The sequence below is a fragment of the Mangifera indica genome, chromosome 14, assembly GCF_011075055.1.
Source record: "Mangifera indica cultivar Alphonso chromosome 14, CATAS_Mindica_2.1, whole genome shotgun sequence".
Lineage (NCBI taxonomy): Eukaryota > Viridiplantae > Streptophyta > Magnoliopsida > Sapindales > Anacardiaceae > Mangifera > Mangifera indica.
The window spans coordinates 3,447,741-3,464,896 of NC_058150.1; the positions used below are offsets into that span (position 1 = coordinate 3,447,741).

At 32.3% G+C, this 17,156-nt stretch overlaps 2 protein-coding genes across 6 annotated transcripts; one reads left to right on the top strand and one right to left on the bottom strand.

Moving 5' to 3' along the window:
• Positions 1-1,211: 1,211 nt before the first annotated feature.
• LOC123195436 lies at positions 1,212-3,802 on the bottom strand. 2 transcript variants are annotated; one of them, XM_044609121.1, is made up of 2 exons: positions 3,420-3,802; positions 1,212-2,749 (listed from the first exon to the last, which is right to left on the bottom strand). In XM_044609121.1, exons 1-2 carry the CDS (start codon positions 3,480-3,482, stop codon positions 1,652-1,654), a joined length of 1,161 nt encoding a protein of 386 aa, XP_044465056.1. In that variant the 5' UTR covers positions 3,483-3,802; the 3' UTR covers positions 1,212-1,651. The 2 variants fall into 2 exon arrangements, with proteins under 2 accessions (XP_044465056.1, XP_044465055.1); XM_044609120.1 differs by having other exon boundaries at positions 1,212-2,752.
• A 6,113-nt stretch (positions 3,803-9,915) lies between these two features.
• On the top strand, positions 9,916-16,594 carry LOC123196058 (golgin candidate 6). Of its 4 annotated transcripts, none has more exons than XM_044609942.1 (20): positions 9,916-10,044; positions 10,143-10,183; positions 10,302-10,354; positions 10,636-10,763; positions 10,849-10,901; positions 11,179-11,325; positions 11,435-11,508; positions 11,603-11,672; positions 11,942-11,995; positions 12,128-12,223; positions 12,315-12,365; positions 12,432-12,518; positions 12,648-12,761; positions 12,856-12,927; positions 13,459-13,644; positions 13,799-13,902; positions 14,129-14,177; positions 14,359-14,424; positions 14,752-15,513; positions 15,828-16,594. In XM_044609942.1, the coding sequence occupies exons 2-20, from the start codon at positions 10,160-10,162 to the stop codon at positions 16,380-16,382; spliced, it is 2,745 nt and encodes a 914-aa protein (XP_044465877.1). In that variant the 5' UTR covers positions 9,916-10,044; positions 10,143-10,159; the 3' UTR covers positions 16,383-16,594. The 4 variants fall into 4 exon arrangements, with proteins under 4 accessions (XP_044465877.1, XP_044465876.1, XP_044465878.1 ...); XM_044609941.1 differs by having other exon boundaries at positions 9,917-10,044; positions 10,125-10,183; XM_044609943.1 differs by lacking the exons at positions 9,916-10,044; positions 10,143-10,183 and having other exon boundaries at positions 10,336-10,354; positions 11,435-11,452; positions 11,567-11,672.
• The last annotated feature ends 562 nt before the right edge of the window (positions 16,595-17,156 follow it).

A 17,156-nucleotide genomic window follows, 5' to 3' on the forward strand; every position in this document is an offset into this window, starting at 1 on the left:
CACTTATAAGTTAAATAATGAGCCATTAATAACTTGCTTTTTAGCTGGGAATTCTTCACCAATGTCGCCATTTAAAGAGTCAAGTTGTTGAGTCCAAAATGGGGTTTCAAAGGCTGGGTCAAATAATGCCAAGTCTTTCGATTGCTACACCAAATTCACCCTTCTAAAGTTTACTAATTGGTACATATTATTGTATTGTATCCATCTGATAATATTATTGGAAGATGGGTTTTGACAGTTGGATAAGTATGATGATAATTCCCTTTAAGAAAGTCTGATAGACAAGTTGTTGGCATGAATTTGTAGGGGGGTTATGAAGATGATGATAATAAAACAATGCTGTGAGTTGAACAACCGTTTTGGGCTCTAGTGGTGAAATAAAATTAGGGTTTTATTCAGGAAGTCATCATGTGGAGGAGTGTCTTGTTAAGAATTGATTTTATAAGATTATCATAAATGCATATTTGTTTTATTATTAGGTGCATGAATGCATCAAGTGAGGTTTTCCCACCTAATTTATGCTGCAATTGAAATTGAAAAAGGAATACTGTGAATTGCTTCACCAGAATGAAAGGGGTTTTTATTGGCTAGTTCTGGGCACTTCTGTAGATTCTGGAATTGCAATGCCAAATCACTCAATAAATACTATGCTTAGGGGTTAATTATACTTAGATTCATTATGTGCATTTTTAATGTGTTGAAATTCATTAGCAGACAGAGCTCATAATTAAGAGCAGAGAAAGTCCAAACAGCACGTGTCAACCAATGCCTTTAGGAAATTTCTTAACTTCCCCAGGAGGAGCAGTACCAGACAACACAACAACAAAGAATAGTTAAAATGAAGTTTGGAAAAAAAAAATATGTTTAAGTTGACAAATCAGGGGTTAGTAGGGGAATTAGCGCCGTGTTGAAGATTCTTTAATATTTTGAGTGCATAGTGGGGCAAGGAAATCTGATCAAGTATTCCACAAAAAGGTTGCAGAAATTGACCTTCTTCAATAGAAAGACATGAATCAGTAAATGTCCACCATTCTTGATCACAGAAAAGTAAAATATCTTATCCATCAACAAGAGGTAGGACTCCCAGGAGTCTCGACTGAGTCAGTTTCAACACAAATCCACAAGTCGCAAAAATTCAGTTTAAAAAAAAAATCCTTCTTAATATTGAGGAGGAATAAGTACAAATGCGCAGAAAAAATAAGAAGATGGTATGGAGAAAGAAAAAATCCGCATAACAATTAAAAAGGATCCAGAAGAAATTACATTTACATATCTAGGAGTTAAATAAGGCAATACATTTTTAAGAAGAATATACCATAAAACTTAGTTTGAGAAAGCAAAATTCCCAACCTAAAAAAAGGCGGGAAATGTCATTCTACTTCAGCAATTCAGGGATTAGGCCTTACTGACAACATGCGATATGCTTGCCAAAGTCTTCATCCTATTCTGCTCAAAAAAAGCTCTCCAGGGGGAAAATTGGATATACCTCTGAAACAAGGTAAATTTATAGAGTAATGACCTAGATTTCATCTGATATATGGTATGCATGTATCGAAACCTCACTGTAGTCACAATGAGCAATAGAGGCCATTATTGTGCAAAAGCACAATTTCTAAACTTTGTACAGTGTAATCACACCTCCAGATAAAAATTAGCCACCTTCTCTTTTGCAGTTGCCAGGCAAGAGATATTTGTACTCCTCGGCATTGTTCAACAAATATGCAGGAAGATTAACCGCTGAATATGTACGAGGCACAGGACCCAGCTTCCCGATAATCTCCTTAAAAGTATGTTCTTCAGGAAGCATGTCATATAGGTCAGCTCCGTTGCATATGACATCTTGAATCCTTTTGGGATTCAAGTAATGAGAAAACCTTATTCGGTCATTGTGGCTGTAAGCTTTCATCTTGAATATGAAATCATTGATATGGCGGAAGCAGAAGCTACAATGCCATCCTGAATCTGACAAGAGGAGATCAGTTTGACGGAAGTGTGCATACCTAGTCTTGCCCAAACGATATCTGTGAACTGAAGCTCTCCAGCTCTTGCTGTCTACAAAATACTCAAAGGAGTACAAGTAGTTCCTCAGCTGCAGATGGAGGATAGGTGGAATGTTATCACACCATCTCAGCAGATTAATTGTGTGGGCACTAGGAATCTCATCGACATCAGACATTATCAATAAGTCATCATCTTCTATCCCGGCTATTCTAAGAAGCTGGTCCAGTGCAACTCTTTGATATGCCTCTTCAACAAACGGGTTTTCACCTTTCTTAAACCTTCCCCCAATCACCCCATAAGTCAGCCGAGGCTCCACAAAATCAAATCTGTGCCGATTGCTAGAAAAAAGCAATGGCTTGGGTAAGCCAGTGAATGTTGAATTTGACTCAAGAAGCACAAACTGAGTAATGTAAGGATACAGTTCCTTCCATCGAATTGTAAGAATATCAGCTTCATTACTGAACAACACTGCATCAAAGACTCTTCTTGGGGATTCACGAATTCCCCACCCATGAAGCTTGCAAAGAGTCTCTTGTGTCACATTTTCGTTATAATAATGAGGGATCACATTGAAGGGCTTTGGCGGAGATTCCCATATTGGTCTTAGGAAATAGCTGATTTTCTGCCCGTGTAAATAGACACCAAAAAAAAATAATGGGATAAAAACAAACACAAAAAGATAGGTCTTCATATCAAATGCTCGAAACATACACCGAAGCCTTGACATGGTCAATCCTCCACGAGACGTCTGCTGCATATCAAAAACCAGACCTTTCTAAGATATTTGATTACTGTAAGTTCAAAGCCTTAAAAAATGGAAACATGAAACCATCTATGCATAGTATAGATCAATATCAACAACAAAAAAGTAAAACCAATAAAGCATTAACCGAAAAGACAATTTAAAGTAAGAGCAAAACATATATCAATTTCTGCAAAAAAATTACTCACAACAAAAAATTCAACACTACAAAACTTAAGTAAAAAATTTGTCTAAGCCATTAACTTCCATATAAATTTCTAAGTCATTATCCATATAAAAGGAAAACATGAATTCAGGTGGTTTCAATGTACCAACCATAGATTAACAAAACCAGCAACAAAACCCCAAAAAATATTAGTTTCAAATTTTGATGAAGCATAAACCAAAACCACAAAACAGAAAAACAAAGAATAAGTTAGAAGCCCAACCGAACAGGCTTCGATTGTCATGAAAACAATCAAATTTCCACACCCAGAAAAAAAAAAAAAAAAGCAAAAAGTTATAATAAAGCAACAAAAAAAAGAAAAACACATTTTCCAATAATTTAAAAGTACGAAAAAAACTGCAAACTGAAGCTCAAGAACAAAACACAAATTCAAAAAATAACACCACGGAATAACAAAAAATTTTAAAATGAAAGTAAAAAGGCATGCACCTGTCCACAAACGTCTTCACATATATCATCAGATTTCTTGGAATTATAGTACTCATCAGTCATGATTAAAATTTCCCCAATTTCAATCACACTACAACACTAAAATTAAACTCCTTAATCTGCGCCGATCAATCAATCTCTGCAAAAACCACAGAGATCGTTTAAGCCCCCCGAGATCAGAAATCCCCCAAACAAGACTAAACTTTCTCAGAGAAAATCCGACAAAGAGAAAAAAACTTCAACGAACATACAACGATCTTAAATGCCCACCACTCTCTCTTTCTCTCCCCCACAATCGCTCTTTGAAACTCTAATAATAGCCGTTTTGTTGCTTTGGCATTTCGCTCTTTCACCACATAACTCCTTTTCCCGAAATTTAGAAAACTAAACTCCCACACACACTATATTTATAGATAAATAAATAAAAATATCACTCACAAATAATATTTCTCCATTATCTTTTAAAAAATAGTTATTTGATCTGACGGCTGCTGATGCTGCAACGTGTGTTTTAGAAGACTTTAAGGGGCTCAGTGGTGACCTGTCGTTGATTAGTCGACATATTACAAGGAGCCGTTTTGTTTGGTTTAACTGGCGTCCGTTAAAATTGTGAGATTACGATAATGGGCTTAAAATGTTGGCCATTGAAGAAGATAATTTAGTGCTATTTTTGTCAAACTACGATGAATTTTGTCCCTCGCGGAGTTTGACCTGGTCATTTCTTTGGTTTTGTACGTCGGTAAATGGGATTTTAACAAATAAATATCATATTTTATTGTTATTTTAGGATGAAAATATCTGACGTGGAAATATAAATAAATAAAAGTGAAAAATGTTTGTATTATTAGTAAAAAAGAAAAAATTGCTTTTACTTTAGAGGTTTTGAAATTGGTCAGAAAAATAGGAATTATCTATAGCTATCCAAATAAAAAAGCCAATTCCAAATCGATGCCGTGATGCCATGTCATGCCACGTGTCGACCATACATTCCTTCCCAAACTCCACATGTAATGTTAAAAATCCTCGTTTCTTTATTCAACTTTGCGAGTCCAATTGCTTTATTTTAATCATTCTTGGCAAAAACAATACTCTTTTAGTCAACGATAAACTTGTATGAAATAAAAATTATTATTTTATTTTTAATATTTATTTTTTAAAATTATATTATAATCTCAAACTAATAAAAATTTAAAATAAATCCTTTAACTAATTAATTTGTATAATAACTCCATTATTTTATTTTTCTTTTACTTTAATTCCCTTCTTTCTCTCAAAAAATTAGGACTTTAGTAGTTTTTATAATTTTTGGGATAAATTATAATTTTTAAAAACATCTGGGTGTTAATAATTTTTCATGAGTCTTTTGAAAATTTAAAAAAAAAATTGAGAATGTATTTAAAAATTTGAAATTTTTAATACGTCATTTAATACTTTTAAAAATAATAATTATACTCATAATAAATTGAACATAATGTAACAAACTAGGAATATAATATCATATAATAAACTATTGAATCCATAATAGTAATTTCAAAATATATAGGGGTTTAAACTTTTTTAAACTATTGGCAAACATAGCGAATAGTGTAAATTGATTTAAAAGTTTTTAAACTTTTTTAAAGATTAAATTTTTATTTTTAAATGTTTGGATCTTATTTTTAAAATAGTTATTTTTTTATTTAATAGATATTAAAATTATTATTTTACTTTTATATTAATAAAAACTGATTTTATATGATAAAATATTATTTATTAAAGATGAAAAAATGTTAAACCAACCATTTGGTGGGAAATTGCTATTTTCTCTTGTTTTTCACTTCCAATATTCTCCTCCCATTCAATTTGGAAAATGTTCAAATTCTTCTTTTTCTTGGGTTCAATACGAAGAAGAAGAAATATACAAGAATTAATTTAAAAAATAAAAGAATTTAATAGGCCAAAAGACTTGTTCTTTTTTATCCAAAATATAGTGAAATTTTAAAGTCTCATCCTTTAACTTTAAAAAACTTAAATACTTATTTATAAACTAAATTTTGTTTAAAATCTTAGTTAGGATTAGGGGTAAAATTATCGTTTACTAAAAAATTTTAAAAATTAAAGTTTTATCACATTTTCCTCTTTAAATTTAAAAATCTCACAATTTTCCAACTTAAAGTTTGAAAAATTAACATTTTTTTTTAGGGTTTTAAAACTGTTACTGGAGATAGCAAAGTTTGCTACGTTTGCTCTCTCTCTTGACTTATTTCTCTCTATTGATTAAATTATTCCCTTTGACAAAGGCAATTTTCTCTAATGAAAACAAAATCATTTTTGCTAGAGTGTTTTCGTCTTCAATAAAAACGTTTTGTTTTTATCTGATCTCTATCAACAAAAGGGATGTGAGGAAACAACGGTGAGCTGAGGGAAAAGAAGGAGGAGAGGCTAGTCAATGACAAGGAAAGATGAGTCATTGAAGAGAAGGGATAAAAACTTTAGGAGGAGATTTGCTATTTTTCAAATTTTGGATAAGAGTAAATTGTTGGATTTTCAAATTATATGAGAAAACTTTAATTTTTTAATTTTTTTAGTAAATAACAATTTTAACCTTAATTATAATTATAATTTTTAATAAAAATTAATTTATAGATAAATATTTAAGTTTTTGAAAATTGAAAGTTAAGAACTTCAAGAGTTTATTATTCCTTGGGTGGGGACAGGCCTTTTGGCTTGTCACGTAAGATGCAGTGAAAGTGTGGTCACGTGCACTGGGTGTGAATTGTAATGGATATTTAATAACAATTTAACTAGCTGTTTAACAATGAGATTATTGATTAATTAACTAATTAATTAATTACATTGCAACCGACTGTTAATTGATTTTGCACATAACAACGTGAGAACTTATCAGCTTTAATTCAATTATGTTTCATAATTAGGTTGACTACATTTTCCAATTCAATTATATCTCCATAATTAACCCAAGTTGATTTGTCACTCACCTAATCGTTTTCTTCTTGACGTGCGTGTTGAAATTATTTAACGAAAAGTCCAAAGGGCCTATTCCCACTTAAAAAGTGTGATATTTTTTGTAAGTTTTATCCTTTAATTTTAAAAATTTTATTTATTTTTTATATATAGATAAAATTAATTAAATTTATTAGTTATATTATTTTTTCTCTAAATACTAAAAATTAATAATTTTTTTTAACCTAAGTTTTTAAAAATAGTATTTTCTCCCTAAGATTTTTAATTTTTTAAATTTAATTTTTTTGACAATAAAAAGACTTCTCCGACAATCTCCAAATAATGTCTTTTTTTCTTTGATGAATTCTCTTTCTGGCGTTGTCATCGCCAGAAAATGAAGATGAGTTGACGAAAAGTCTTCATTGACGACGAAGATACTTTATTGACGATAAATTTTCATCTTTAACGAAGACCTTGTCTTCCTCCTTGTTAGATGTCTCGTCAGAGATGAAGATGAGTTGTTTTCGTTATCTAAAAATGACGATACTATACAGATCAAAAGGAAAACTTATTAGAGAATAAGAGACATTGTCTGAAGATCATTAAAAAGGTCTTTTCGTCCTTGAAAAAAATGAATCTGAAAATTGAAAACCTTAAAAAAAAAATACTATTTTTGAAAACTTGGATTAGAGGGAAATGGTTAATTTTTATAGTTTAAAGGAAAAAAATAAAATAAATTTTAAATTTATTTTTAATATTAAATATAAAATAATAATTTTACCTTTAAAACTAATAAATTTAACTATTTATATATGAATAAATAAAATTTTTAAAATTAAAAAAAATAAAAACTTGAAAAAATAACATACATTGGAAAATAAGTACTTTGGCCTTAACAAAAAAGCAAGAGTAGGTGACTCTGGGTAATTAATTTTCGGATTATATTTTTCATGAAAAAAGTTCCAAAACGACAGAGTAGCAACGCGCGACCAGGCAACTTCCTGGAAGTTTCAATTGTGGAAAAATAGATGGTCTTCGGTTTTAGGCCTCACTTGAAAGAGACAATCTTCTTAAAGCATTTTCTGTTTCTCTCCTAGGTGGAACCGAGGATTGATAGCGATGGGTTTTCCCGTCATTTAAATTTTTTTAACAAAATTACGTGTGTTTATTTTAAATATATAAATAAATATATATTTAATATATATAATAATATAATTAGATAATTTTAAATTAAAAATAAAATAATATTTTATCAATTTATATATTTAAAATAAATATATATAATATTTTTATATTTTTATTATGTTCAACCACAGGTTAACAATAAAACTACAGGGTATAGTAATATTATATAAATAAATAATAAAATATAAATAATAATATATTATTATATGATTTAATGAGTTTTTATTTTTAATTTAAAATTATTTAATTATATAATAATATATTATTATTTTATTTATATACGTAATTTTACTGTAATAAAAATATGTGTTTTTTAAATCTTGAGTTAATTTTTTTGCAAGTATTTTTTTGGGTGTCTGATTTTTATTAATTTGAAATTATTTTTCGAAATCAAAGCAAAGAATTTGGAGTTACATCCTAAAAGCGATCATGTAGCTATCTGGTACAGTTTATTTTCTTTAAATTATTGCATTAAATGATCAATTATTACATTATCATGGTCCGCTCCACACCCCCCCCCCCCCCCTCCCCCCCGGTTTCCCTCGCAAAAATAGGATTGCTATTTTTTTTTTTTTTTAAATATATATAATATGATAAACCCCGCAAATAGTTTAAATAACCTAAAAAAAAAAGTTTTATATAAAATTTAAATTCCAATTCCAATTTATTTTAAATAACCTAAAAAAAATTTTCATCTGATGACTTGATGAAATTTATTTTAAATTCCAATTCAAGAATAACTTCCAGAAAACAAAGATTCTTCTGCTTAGACATTAGGCGCTATATGCGGGAATGATTATTTTCACTTGAGTTGGTTTTCTCAATTGTGATTGTTTTGTGGTCCTCGCTTCCTTCTTGAGGCGCTGGCTGGCTACTGCTATACTACTAATACCGCTTTTTGATGCCGCGATTGGCTTATTACTAATATTGGAATTCGCCTTATATTTATCAATTTACTCCCGAAGACTTGGTTGGCCATATGCACATGATCCTTATCTGGTAGAGAGGAAAGGTAGGGATGAATTCACCTAAACAAGGGTTAGTTCGAGATAATTAAGTTGAAACTCTTTTATCTCGAGCTTGATTTGGTTTTGTAAAGCTAGAATTTAAAATCAAATTAAAAATATTTTTATTTTAAAAAATATTAGAAATAATTTCAAATTTGACTCATTTAAGAAAATTAGCTCAATTTTTTGTTTGAGTTTGAACTTATTTGTTTGATATGAGTTCATGGTGGATTTGAGTTAAGTTAAACTTCAATAAAAGTTAACTCAAGCTTATTTCAAACCTAAAATAACTAGTTCAATATTTAGTTTGATTTGCTTAATTGACAATTAATTTGTTAAAAGAATTGTCAAAGAAAAAGAATAATTGTTAGAAATAAAGAAATTCTTTTTGTAAAAAATACAAAATTGTCAAAGAAAATAGAAAGTCATTGGAGTTGATAAAATTATTGACAAATCTAGATTAAGTTGATTTGACTCAATTAGATCTCAAATTAAGATTATGGTCTACAAGTATAAAAAAACATAAGTTATTGGCCCCGATGCCAAATCCAATGCCATTATCAGCAATGAATATCTTTTGATACATTCTCTCTCTTCGACGGCCAAACTTTTTTTTTTTGAAAGTTTGGATGAGATTGATTGACATTGAAAATAACTCAACTTCGTTGACCAGAGGGGAAAATGGTGAGGAAGCGATTTCCAAAGGAAGAGAAATGAGGTGTTGTTGGAAAAGTGTCAAAGATGACATCGAATTTTGAAAACCAAACCCCTAGAGGAGAAATATTATTTTTTAAAACTTGACTTATAGATAAAATTATTAGTTTTTAAGATTTAGAGGAGAAAAAAAAATTTAAAGGGTTAGAGTTTTGCTAACTTTAATCACTCATAAATAGGTAAATAAAATTTTTAAATTTAAAGAGTGAGAACTTGAGATAAGAAAATATTTTGGATGGGAAATAGTCCTTTGGGCATTTAATGTGTATAGTGTCTTAGTTTTAAAACAATGGAAGCATTTTAATCCATTAGTATATGTTAGGTTTTTAGATTTAAAAAAATTATGTGTACATATTTTTTAATATATAATTGATAACATAAATAACATATCATTATGTGATTGAATAATTTTGAATTAATGATAAAATAATACTCAATAAAATGATATTATATTATTTATATACTCAAAAGCGTGCATATAACATTGCTCTCTAGGATTTTGCCTCGTGGAGTTGAAATTTAGTTTATAAATAGTGAAAATTGTGGGCCTGGCCCAACTTTGTGCACTCCATTGAACCATCAAGGTCCAATTTTGATTAGTCTAAATTAAGAAGCCCACAATGGTCCATGGCAGTTCCTTCAAATGTACGGACTTAAAGGTTTCTTGCCACTGACTGCAACGTAACTGGTGTAAACTCTTCTTTGTCCTCATCAATCACTGTTTCGGGTCAAATACCTCCGTTCAAATTTCACTTGATCCAATTTCAATCCTTACGGTATCAAATTCTTTCCATTTCGTTAACATTTTTCTATTTTTGAGGGTTTAATTTATAATTTTCTAATTTATTTTCCACAGTTCAATTCTTTTATCCAGGTGTTGTGACGAAGAAGATGGATTTAGTTTCAGGTTATAAGGTTTGATTTCTTTTTTCCTTTTATTTTTTTAATTCTTTTCATTATCGATTAATGGAATTTGGATCTTTTGTTAAATTTGTATATTATTTTTTTCATTAATTAGCTTGTTCGTGTGCAGGGGGTTGTCGGGCTCGTTTTTGGCAACGATAATTCTGCTTCGAATGAAGATAGGTAAAATAGTAGTGTTATGTTTATTACAATTTCTTGAACACCAGGCAATATCATGATGCATCTCAAACATGGTTTAGGAAAATCTGGCTAGTTTGAAATTAGAGAAGTTTGGGTGCATAATGCTATCGTAGTTATGAAGAACTTCCGTTTTTAGCCTACAGGAATGGGAAGAACTCCCACTCTATTGTTCTTCACTGGAGAAGCTTTTGTTTTCGTCTCCTCTTTTTCTGTTTAAATTTTGATATTATATGTGCTCCAAATGAACTGTGTGATGTCAACAGCTACATTGAGCGCTTGCTGGGCCGTATAAGCAGTGGTGTCCTGGCAGAGGACAGAAGGTCTGCAATGACTGAGCTTCAGGCAATTGTAGCAGAAAGTAGAGCTGCCCAGCTAGCATTTGGGGCCATGGGTAAGTGTTTCATTCAAGGCTCAGTAGAATTATATGCATGGTTTCTGTTTGTTATTGTTGGTTATAACACACTACGTTGTTGCAGGCTTTCCTGTAATTATGGGTGTCTTAAAGGAAGATCGGGATGATGTTGAAATGGTATTGGATATTTTGTCCTCTGTATATTCTCTCTCTTTTTTTCCTTGACTCCCGTCCCTTTTAAATTTAAAAAAGTTTCAGTTGAAAGCTTTCTTTATAAGAAAATGGAGGCCAGAATGGGATTACAAGCCTGAAGTGGCTTTCAAGTGAAAAATATGGAATTTTTCCCCTATTTCAGCTATCACTGTTGATTTTCATCTGCTGAACTGGTTTCTTACTATTTTATATGATGAAAATATGGTAACTGGTTTCCTATATGTCCATTTCTTTTGTGCAGGTTCGAGGTGCCCTAGAAACACTTGTTAGTGCTTTGACTCCTCTTGATCATGTAAAAGTGCCAAATAATGAAGTTCAACCAGCTTTAATGAATAATGATTTACTCTCCCGAGAAGCAGAAAGTATTTCTCTTCTTTTAAGCTTGTTGGTGAGTCGTCTTTCTATGTAGATTTGAAACATTTGACATTTTAGAGATTCATTATTTATGTCTTTACTGGCTGATTTGCTTTCTTTTCTTCTTTTTGGTGCTTTTGCAGTCAGAGGAAGATTTTTATGTAAGATATTACACTCTTCAAATTTTGACAGCACTTCTCACAAATTCTCCTAATAGGTATGATTTAAGTTGCAAATAATCTTCTTCTGTACCTAAATTTTTGGATTTATTCTAGCTGTGCTGGAGAGACTCTTGTTGAGTTCCTCTTTAGGTTACAGGAAGCTGTTTTGACCATTCCTCGTGGTATAACTCGGCTGATGGATATGCTTATGGATCGCGAGGTAAAAATCTTTTATCTTTTGTAATGCATCTACTTTTGATGATTTAATCATTCAATAAATTTTTATTCAAATTTCCCTTTTAAATATGTCTATTTTTGTTTGGTAGTATTTTGCCTTTACAAGTAAATATTCAGTTCTTGCAAATCTATGGAATTTTTGCTGCATGAACTGACGGAAAGTTTGAAAAAGTGTTAATTGTTTCATAATGTTTATTGTTACTGTGCCAATGCTTTTCTAGTTTTTGATTGTGGTTGTGGTTTACTTTATAGGTGATACGAAATGAGGCCTTACTACTACTCACTTACTTGACCCGTGAAGCTGAGGTGTGCTTTTCTTTGCATCTCTCTGAGAAAAGGGTTTTTCTTCAACTATGTATATTGAGAAATTTTAGATATGATCCTGATGAGCTTTATGCACACAATTTCTCTCTATCTCACAATGTTCTATGCTTATAGGAGATTCAAAAAATAGTGGTCTTTGAAGGCGCATTCGAGAAAATTTTTAGTATTATTAAGGAAGAGGGAGGCTCAGATGGTGGTGTTGTTGTGCAGGTAATTCATAACTAGTCTTTCTTTTAATCATATTAAATTACCTGCTCTATTAATGTGATATTACTTATAATAATATAATATCACTTCTCAGGATTGTCTTGAGTTATTGAACAATCTTCTTCGTAGCAGTGCATCTAATCAGGTGAGTAGCCTCTGGTGTCCAGGCCTTACATCTCTCCCTCCTAATATTGTTGTGTATGTGTTTTAGATACTGCTGAGGGAGACCATGGGCTTTGATCCCTTATTATCAATTTTGAAACTACGAGGAAGTGCATACAGGTTTACCCAACAAAAGGTTAGATACTCATATATTTGTAGTCAATGTGGTTGCTGCTACTTTTAGATGCTGCAGACTTTTGGATTTGTTATCACAAATCTTACCAGAGATTTCTTGTTTTCCTTGGAACAATTACCATGCCAGTAGACAATTAATCTACTCAGTGCCTTAGAAACCATCAATTTGCTGATGATGGGAGGTTTGGAGACTGATCCTGGGAAAGATTCTAATAAGCTGACCAATAAAACAGTTCTAGTTCAGGTTTGTTATGAATTATTTATGCTCAAATTGAGGCCTTAATTGGCTGCTAACATGACAATATTTGATTTTTTTAATTGTTGGTTAATTTTTATAGAGAAAAGTGTTGGATCATCTTCTAATGTTGGGTGTTGAGAGCCAATGGGCTCCTGTAGCTGTGCGGTGTATGGTAAGATAGCTTTTATCGTTTTGCCTCTGTCCTCTTCATCTCTGTTTTCTTCCCCCTCTATGAGTCAGTTTTTCAATACTTGTTCCTTTCTCTTTTACTGGTTATTAGCATAGTTTAATTCAAAAGAATACAACTGATTAGGCACATATATTTTGATCTTTCTCCTTACTTTAATGTAAGCAGGCGTGGAAATTTGAAAAAGTTAAGAATGTATTCACAAATGAATGATAGAAATCTCATTTTAAGAATATCAAGGCATTTTATCCTTGACTTATGAAAAATGTGTTGAGATCTTCCATCTTACTTATAATTTTTTAAACTGATATAATGTTATTAAACCGTGCATTTTAGTGAATGGGTCAAATGGTGTTGTATAATTTTTCAAGATTGTTCGTAATGGATTATACATATCCTCACAGTTGTATAGATTTCTTGTTTCTTCGTCCTGGCCCATTACTATCATTTTGCAATAGTTACTTGAATTTGCTGTTATCGGCTTTATTCACTTGTAAATATTATTCGCTGTGTCAGGCATTAACGTGCATTGGTGATTTGGTGATTGCACATCCCAAGAATCTTGATGCCCTTGCAAGCAAAGTTCTTGGTGAGGAGCAACAAGTGGAACCTGCTCTGAATTCAATTCTTCGAATCATTTTACAGACTTCAAGTGTGCAAGAGTTTTTTGCTGCTGACCATGTTTTTAAGAGCTTTTGTGAGGTTGCTACTGTCTATTTGTATTGTACTTTTCACTGTTTTTATGTTTTTGACTCTTGTGATATTTTTTAATCCATATGTACAGTTAGACTCTTGCACTGAAGTACACCTGTCTTTCTATATTGTCTTACTTCAATCTCTCTTGTTGTTTTCTCAGAAAAATCTTGATGGCCAACTAATGTTAGCATCCACATTAATTCCTCAACCACAGTCAATTAGTCATGCTCCTTATGAGGAGGATGTGCACTTGTCATTTGGAAGGTTTGCTCATTCAAGATGTGTTCATTGCTTCTTCTTCTTTCTTTTTCGTTTTTTAATTTCATTATTGTCTTTTTTTTTTCATATGCTAGTGTTCTGTAACTTCCATGATGTGTAAAAGTTAAATGTCTACTTTGAATTATATAGACACACACATATTTATATTCATTTTGGTTTTGGTTAGAAGTCTTACTTTGACTCAGCTTATGAGAATTTACTTACATGGCAGCATGTTGCTACGAGGTCTTACATTGGGTGAAAGCGATGGCGATCTTGAGGTAACGCAATTCTTTGAGTAATTTTTATCACTTCTGGACAAGAACATTAATGTGCAAATGTTTTTGATCAAGCATAGAATGTGCAGTGATTGCTAGACATTGATCTGGGAATATAGAACAGAACATATTTGTCTTGATGCTTACTGTGTGAGAACAATCCCGCTAATATTGTGAATTTCAGGCTTGTTGCAGGGCTGCTAGTGTTCTTTCTCACATACTGAAGGACAATATACAATGCAAGGAAAGGGTATGCTATAACAGTTCTTTTTGTTATCAGTGATGTTGCATATACAAAGTTGGGAGCCAACTGATGTGACTATGACATGTCAGCATTATATTAATAATATGGGAGTAAATCTTTTACCACATCAATATAATGTGGTACCAACACATCATGAGCCATGTTCCTTGGGATACAAAGTTGGGATTTCTAATTGTGATTGTCAAGAAAATTGGAACATAAATCATTTGTTCTTATTAGATAGCTAGTCAGTGAACTGTACATTCTATTTCAGTTCCCTTCTTTCTACCCTTCTCTTTTTACTATTATCTTATTTGAGGGGAGAATTTGCAGGTTCTACAAATTGAACTTGATGCACCCACCCCAACTTTGGGAGCTGCAGAGCCACTGATGCACCGTATGGTTAAATACTTGGCTCTTGCCTCTTCCATGAAAAATAAAGATGGGAAGTCAGGTACTGCCCCGTTTATTCAACTGATTATATTGAAATTGCTGGTCAACTGGCTAGCAGATTGCCCAAAAGCAGTAAGTTGCTTCTTAGATTCTCGCCCTCACCTAACATATCTGCTTGAGCTGGTGGCAAATTCATCTTCAACTGTGTGCACAAGGGGGCTGGCAGCTGTTCTCTTGGGAGAGTGTGTTATTTATAACAGGTCTAGTGACAGTGCGAGGGATGCTTTTTCCATTGTTGATTCTATAAGCCAGAAAGTTGGGCTTACATCATATTTTCTGAAGTTTGATGAGATGCAGAAAAGCTTCCTTTTTACTTCTGTGAATACAGCCCAACCCGATAAACCACTGACAAGATCATCTGCTGCTAGTATGGTGGAGATTGAAGATGTTGATGAGAATAATTTGCCTGATAAAAAGAATGAAGACCATCCACTTCTCTCATCAGTGTTTGATATAAATTTTGTTAATTTTATCAAGAGTCTGGAGGCAGATATCAGAGAAAAAATAATAGATGTTTATAGTCGTCCCAAGAGTGAGGTTGCAGTGGTGCCTGCAGAACTGGAACAGAAAAGCGGAGAGAATGACAAGGACTATATCATAAGACTGAAAGCATTTGTGGAGAAGCAGTGCTCTGAGATACAGGTATTGTAATTTTTACAGGTCATTTGAGCTAGAAATGCCTTTTTGTTCTTGAGAGATGTTTTATTGGACCCTAAGAAACCTTTAGAAAGATTTTATTGGCTGAGAAAAAAAATCAGCATTTTCTAGAGCAGATCAAATGACTTATTCCTGTCCGATCTAGATTCTTTTAGGACTCTTCAAATTCTTTAATTTTATTTGGTCATAATTCTTAGATTTTTTAGACTGTGTTTTGTGTATTTACAACGGTGATCGGTCACACAAAGTATTGTACATCTTGATGTGGATTTAAGTGTTCTGTTTCTTTCATTTGCTAGAAACTCCTTGGTCGGAACGCAAGTCTGGCTGAGGACCTGACTAAGGCAGGTGTGAGTGATTCTTCCCAACTTGAACAAAGGGCTAGTGGTGCCTCAGAGAGAGTCCAAACAGAGGCGCTCCGGCGAGATCTTCAAGAAACATCTCAACGTTTAGAGAATCTGAAGACCGAGAAAGCCAAGATAGAATCTGAGGCGACCATGTATCAGAATTTAGCAGCAAAGATGGAATCTGATTTAAAGAGTCTGTCTGATGCTTATAATAGTCTCGAAGAGGCCAACTTCCATCTGGAAAAGGAGGTGAAAGCTTTAAAGAGGGGAGGAAGCTCAGTCTCTCCTGATGTTGAGGCAATAAAGGCAGAAGCTAGGGAAGAAGCCCAGAAGGAGAGTGAGGCAGAACTGAACGATTTGCTAGTGTGCCTTGGGCAAGAGCAGAGTAAGGTGGAAAAGCTGAGTGCAAGATTGTTGGAGTTGGGGGAGGATGTGGACAAACTGCTTGAAGGAATTGGAGATGAAATGGGGCTTCCTGAAGACGAGGACGGAGAAGAAGAAGACTGATAACACTCTCTCAGTTATAAATTGTGAACTATCTTCTTTCACCCATCTCCACTCCAGGTATGGTTGGTTGCTTTGACTCACCTTGTACAGTTGTACATTTCTGAGTGAATTGTACAGTCAAAGATAACTAACGGTTTAATATCATTCGTTTAGACCTGCTGTTCATCCTGTTTTCTTACTGTAACAGTAAAAATTTTTTTTGATTTTTCTCATTTGCAGTTCTTTATTGTTTAAATATTGCTTAACTGAGAGATCTCAGTAACTCGTGGTAGTGGGCCCTGGACCAATCCCAGTGCAGTCATCGGCCTCACGTGCCAGACTGTGCCGAGGCCCACCACATGGCGGGCATTTGTGCCAGGTTAGTCTGGCAAAAACTCAGGGCCATGCCCTCGTGAGTCTGCAAGTTGATCCGTTTGTTTTTATGAACGATCTATTAAATTATAAATTTTTTAATATTTAATTAATTTTTTATTATTTTAATTTTTAAATATTTTTAACGGTCTTGCTGAACCAACTCACAGGTCATATTCTATTACAAACCCTTTTTTTAATAGACACGCCTTAGTCTAACGGTTTTGACACCTTAAGTGGGAATAGAATTAATTTTACAAAATAATATTTTTATTGTAATTATTAATATCTCACATACATTATAAATGAAAAATAATAGATATTATAAAAATTATTAAATTAATATAATATAATAAATATATTAAATAATATAATATATATTTTATTATATGATATATAATATTAATATAAATTAATATAATT

Excerpts from the sequence above, each read along its gene's own strand:
- LOC123195436 (XM_044609120.1), bottom strand. The coding sequence starts at position 3,482 with ATGACTGATGAGTACTATAATTCCAAGAAATCTGATGATATATGTGAA. Across the intron at positions 2,753-3,419 it reads GTGAAGACGTTTGTGGACAG|CAGACGTCTCGTGGAGGATT; the intron begins GTGCATGCCTTT and ends TTTGATATGCAG.
- LOC123196058 (XM_044609942.1), top strand. The coding sequence starts at position 10,160 with ATGGATTTAGTTTCAGGTTATAAG. Across the intron at positions 10,355-10,635 it reads TCTGCTTCGAATGAAGATAG|CTACATTGAGCGCTTGCTGG; the intron begins GTAAAATAGTAG and ends TGATGTCAACAG. Across the intron at positions 13,645-13,798 it reads TTTTTAAGAGCTTTTGTGAG|AAAAATCTTGATGGCCAACT; the intron begins GTTGCTACTGTC and ends TTGTTTTCTCAG.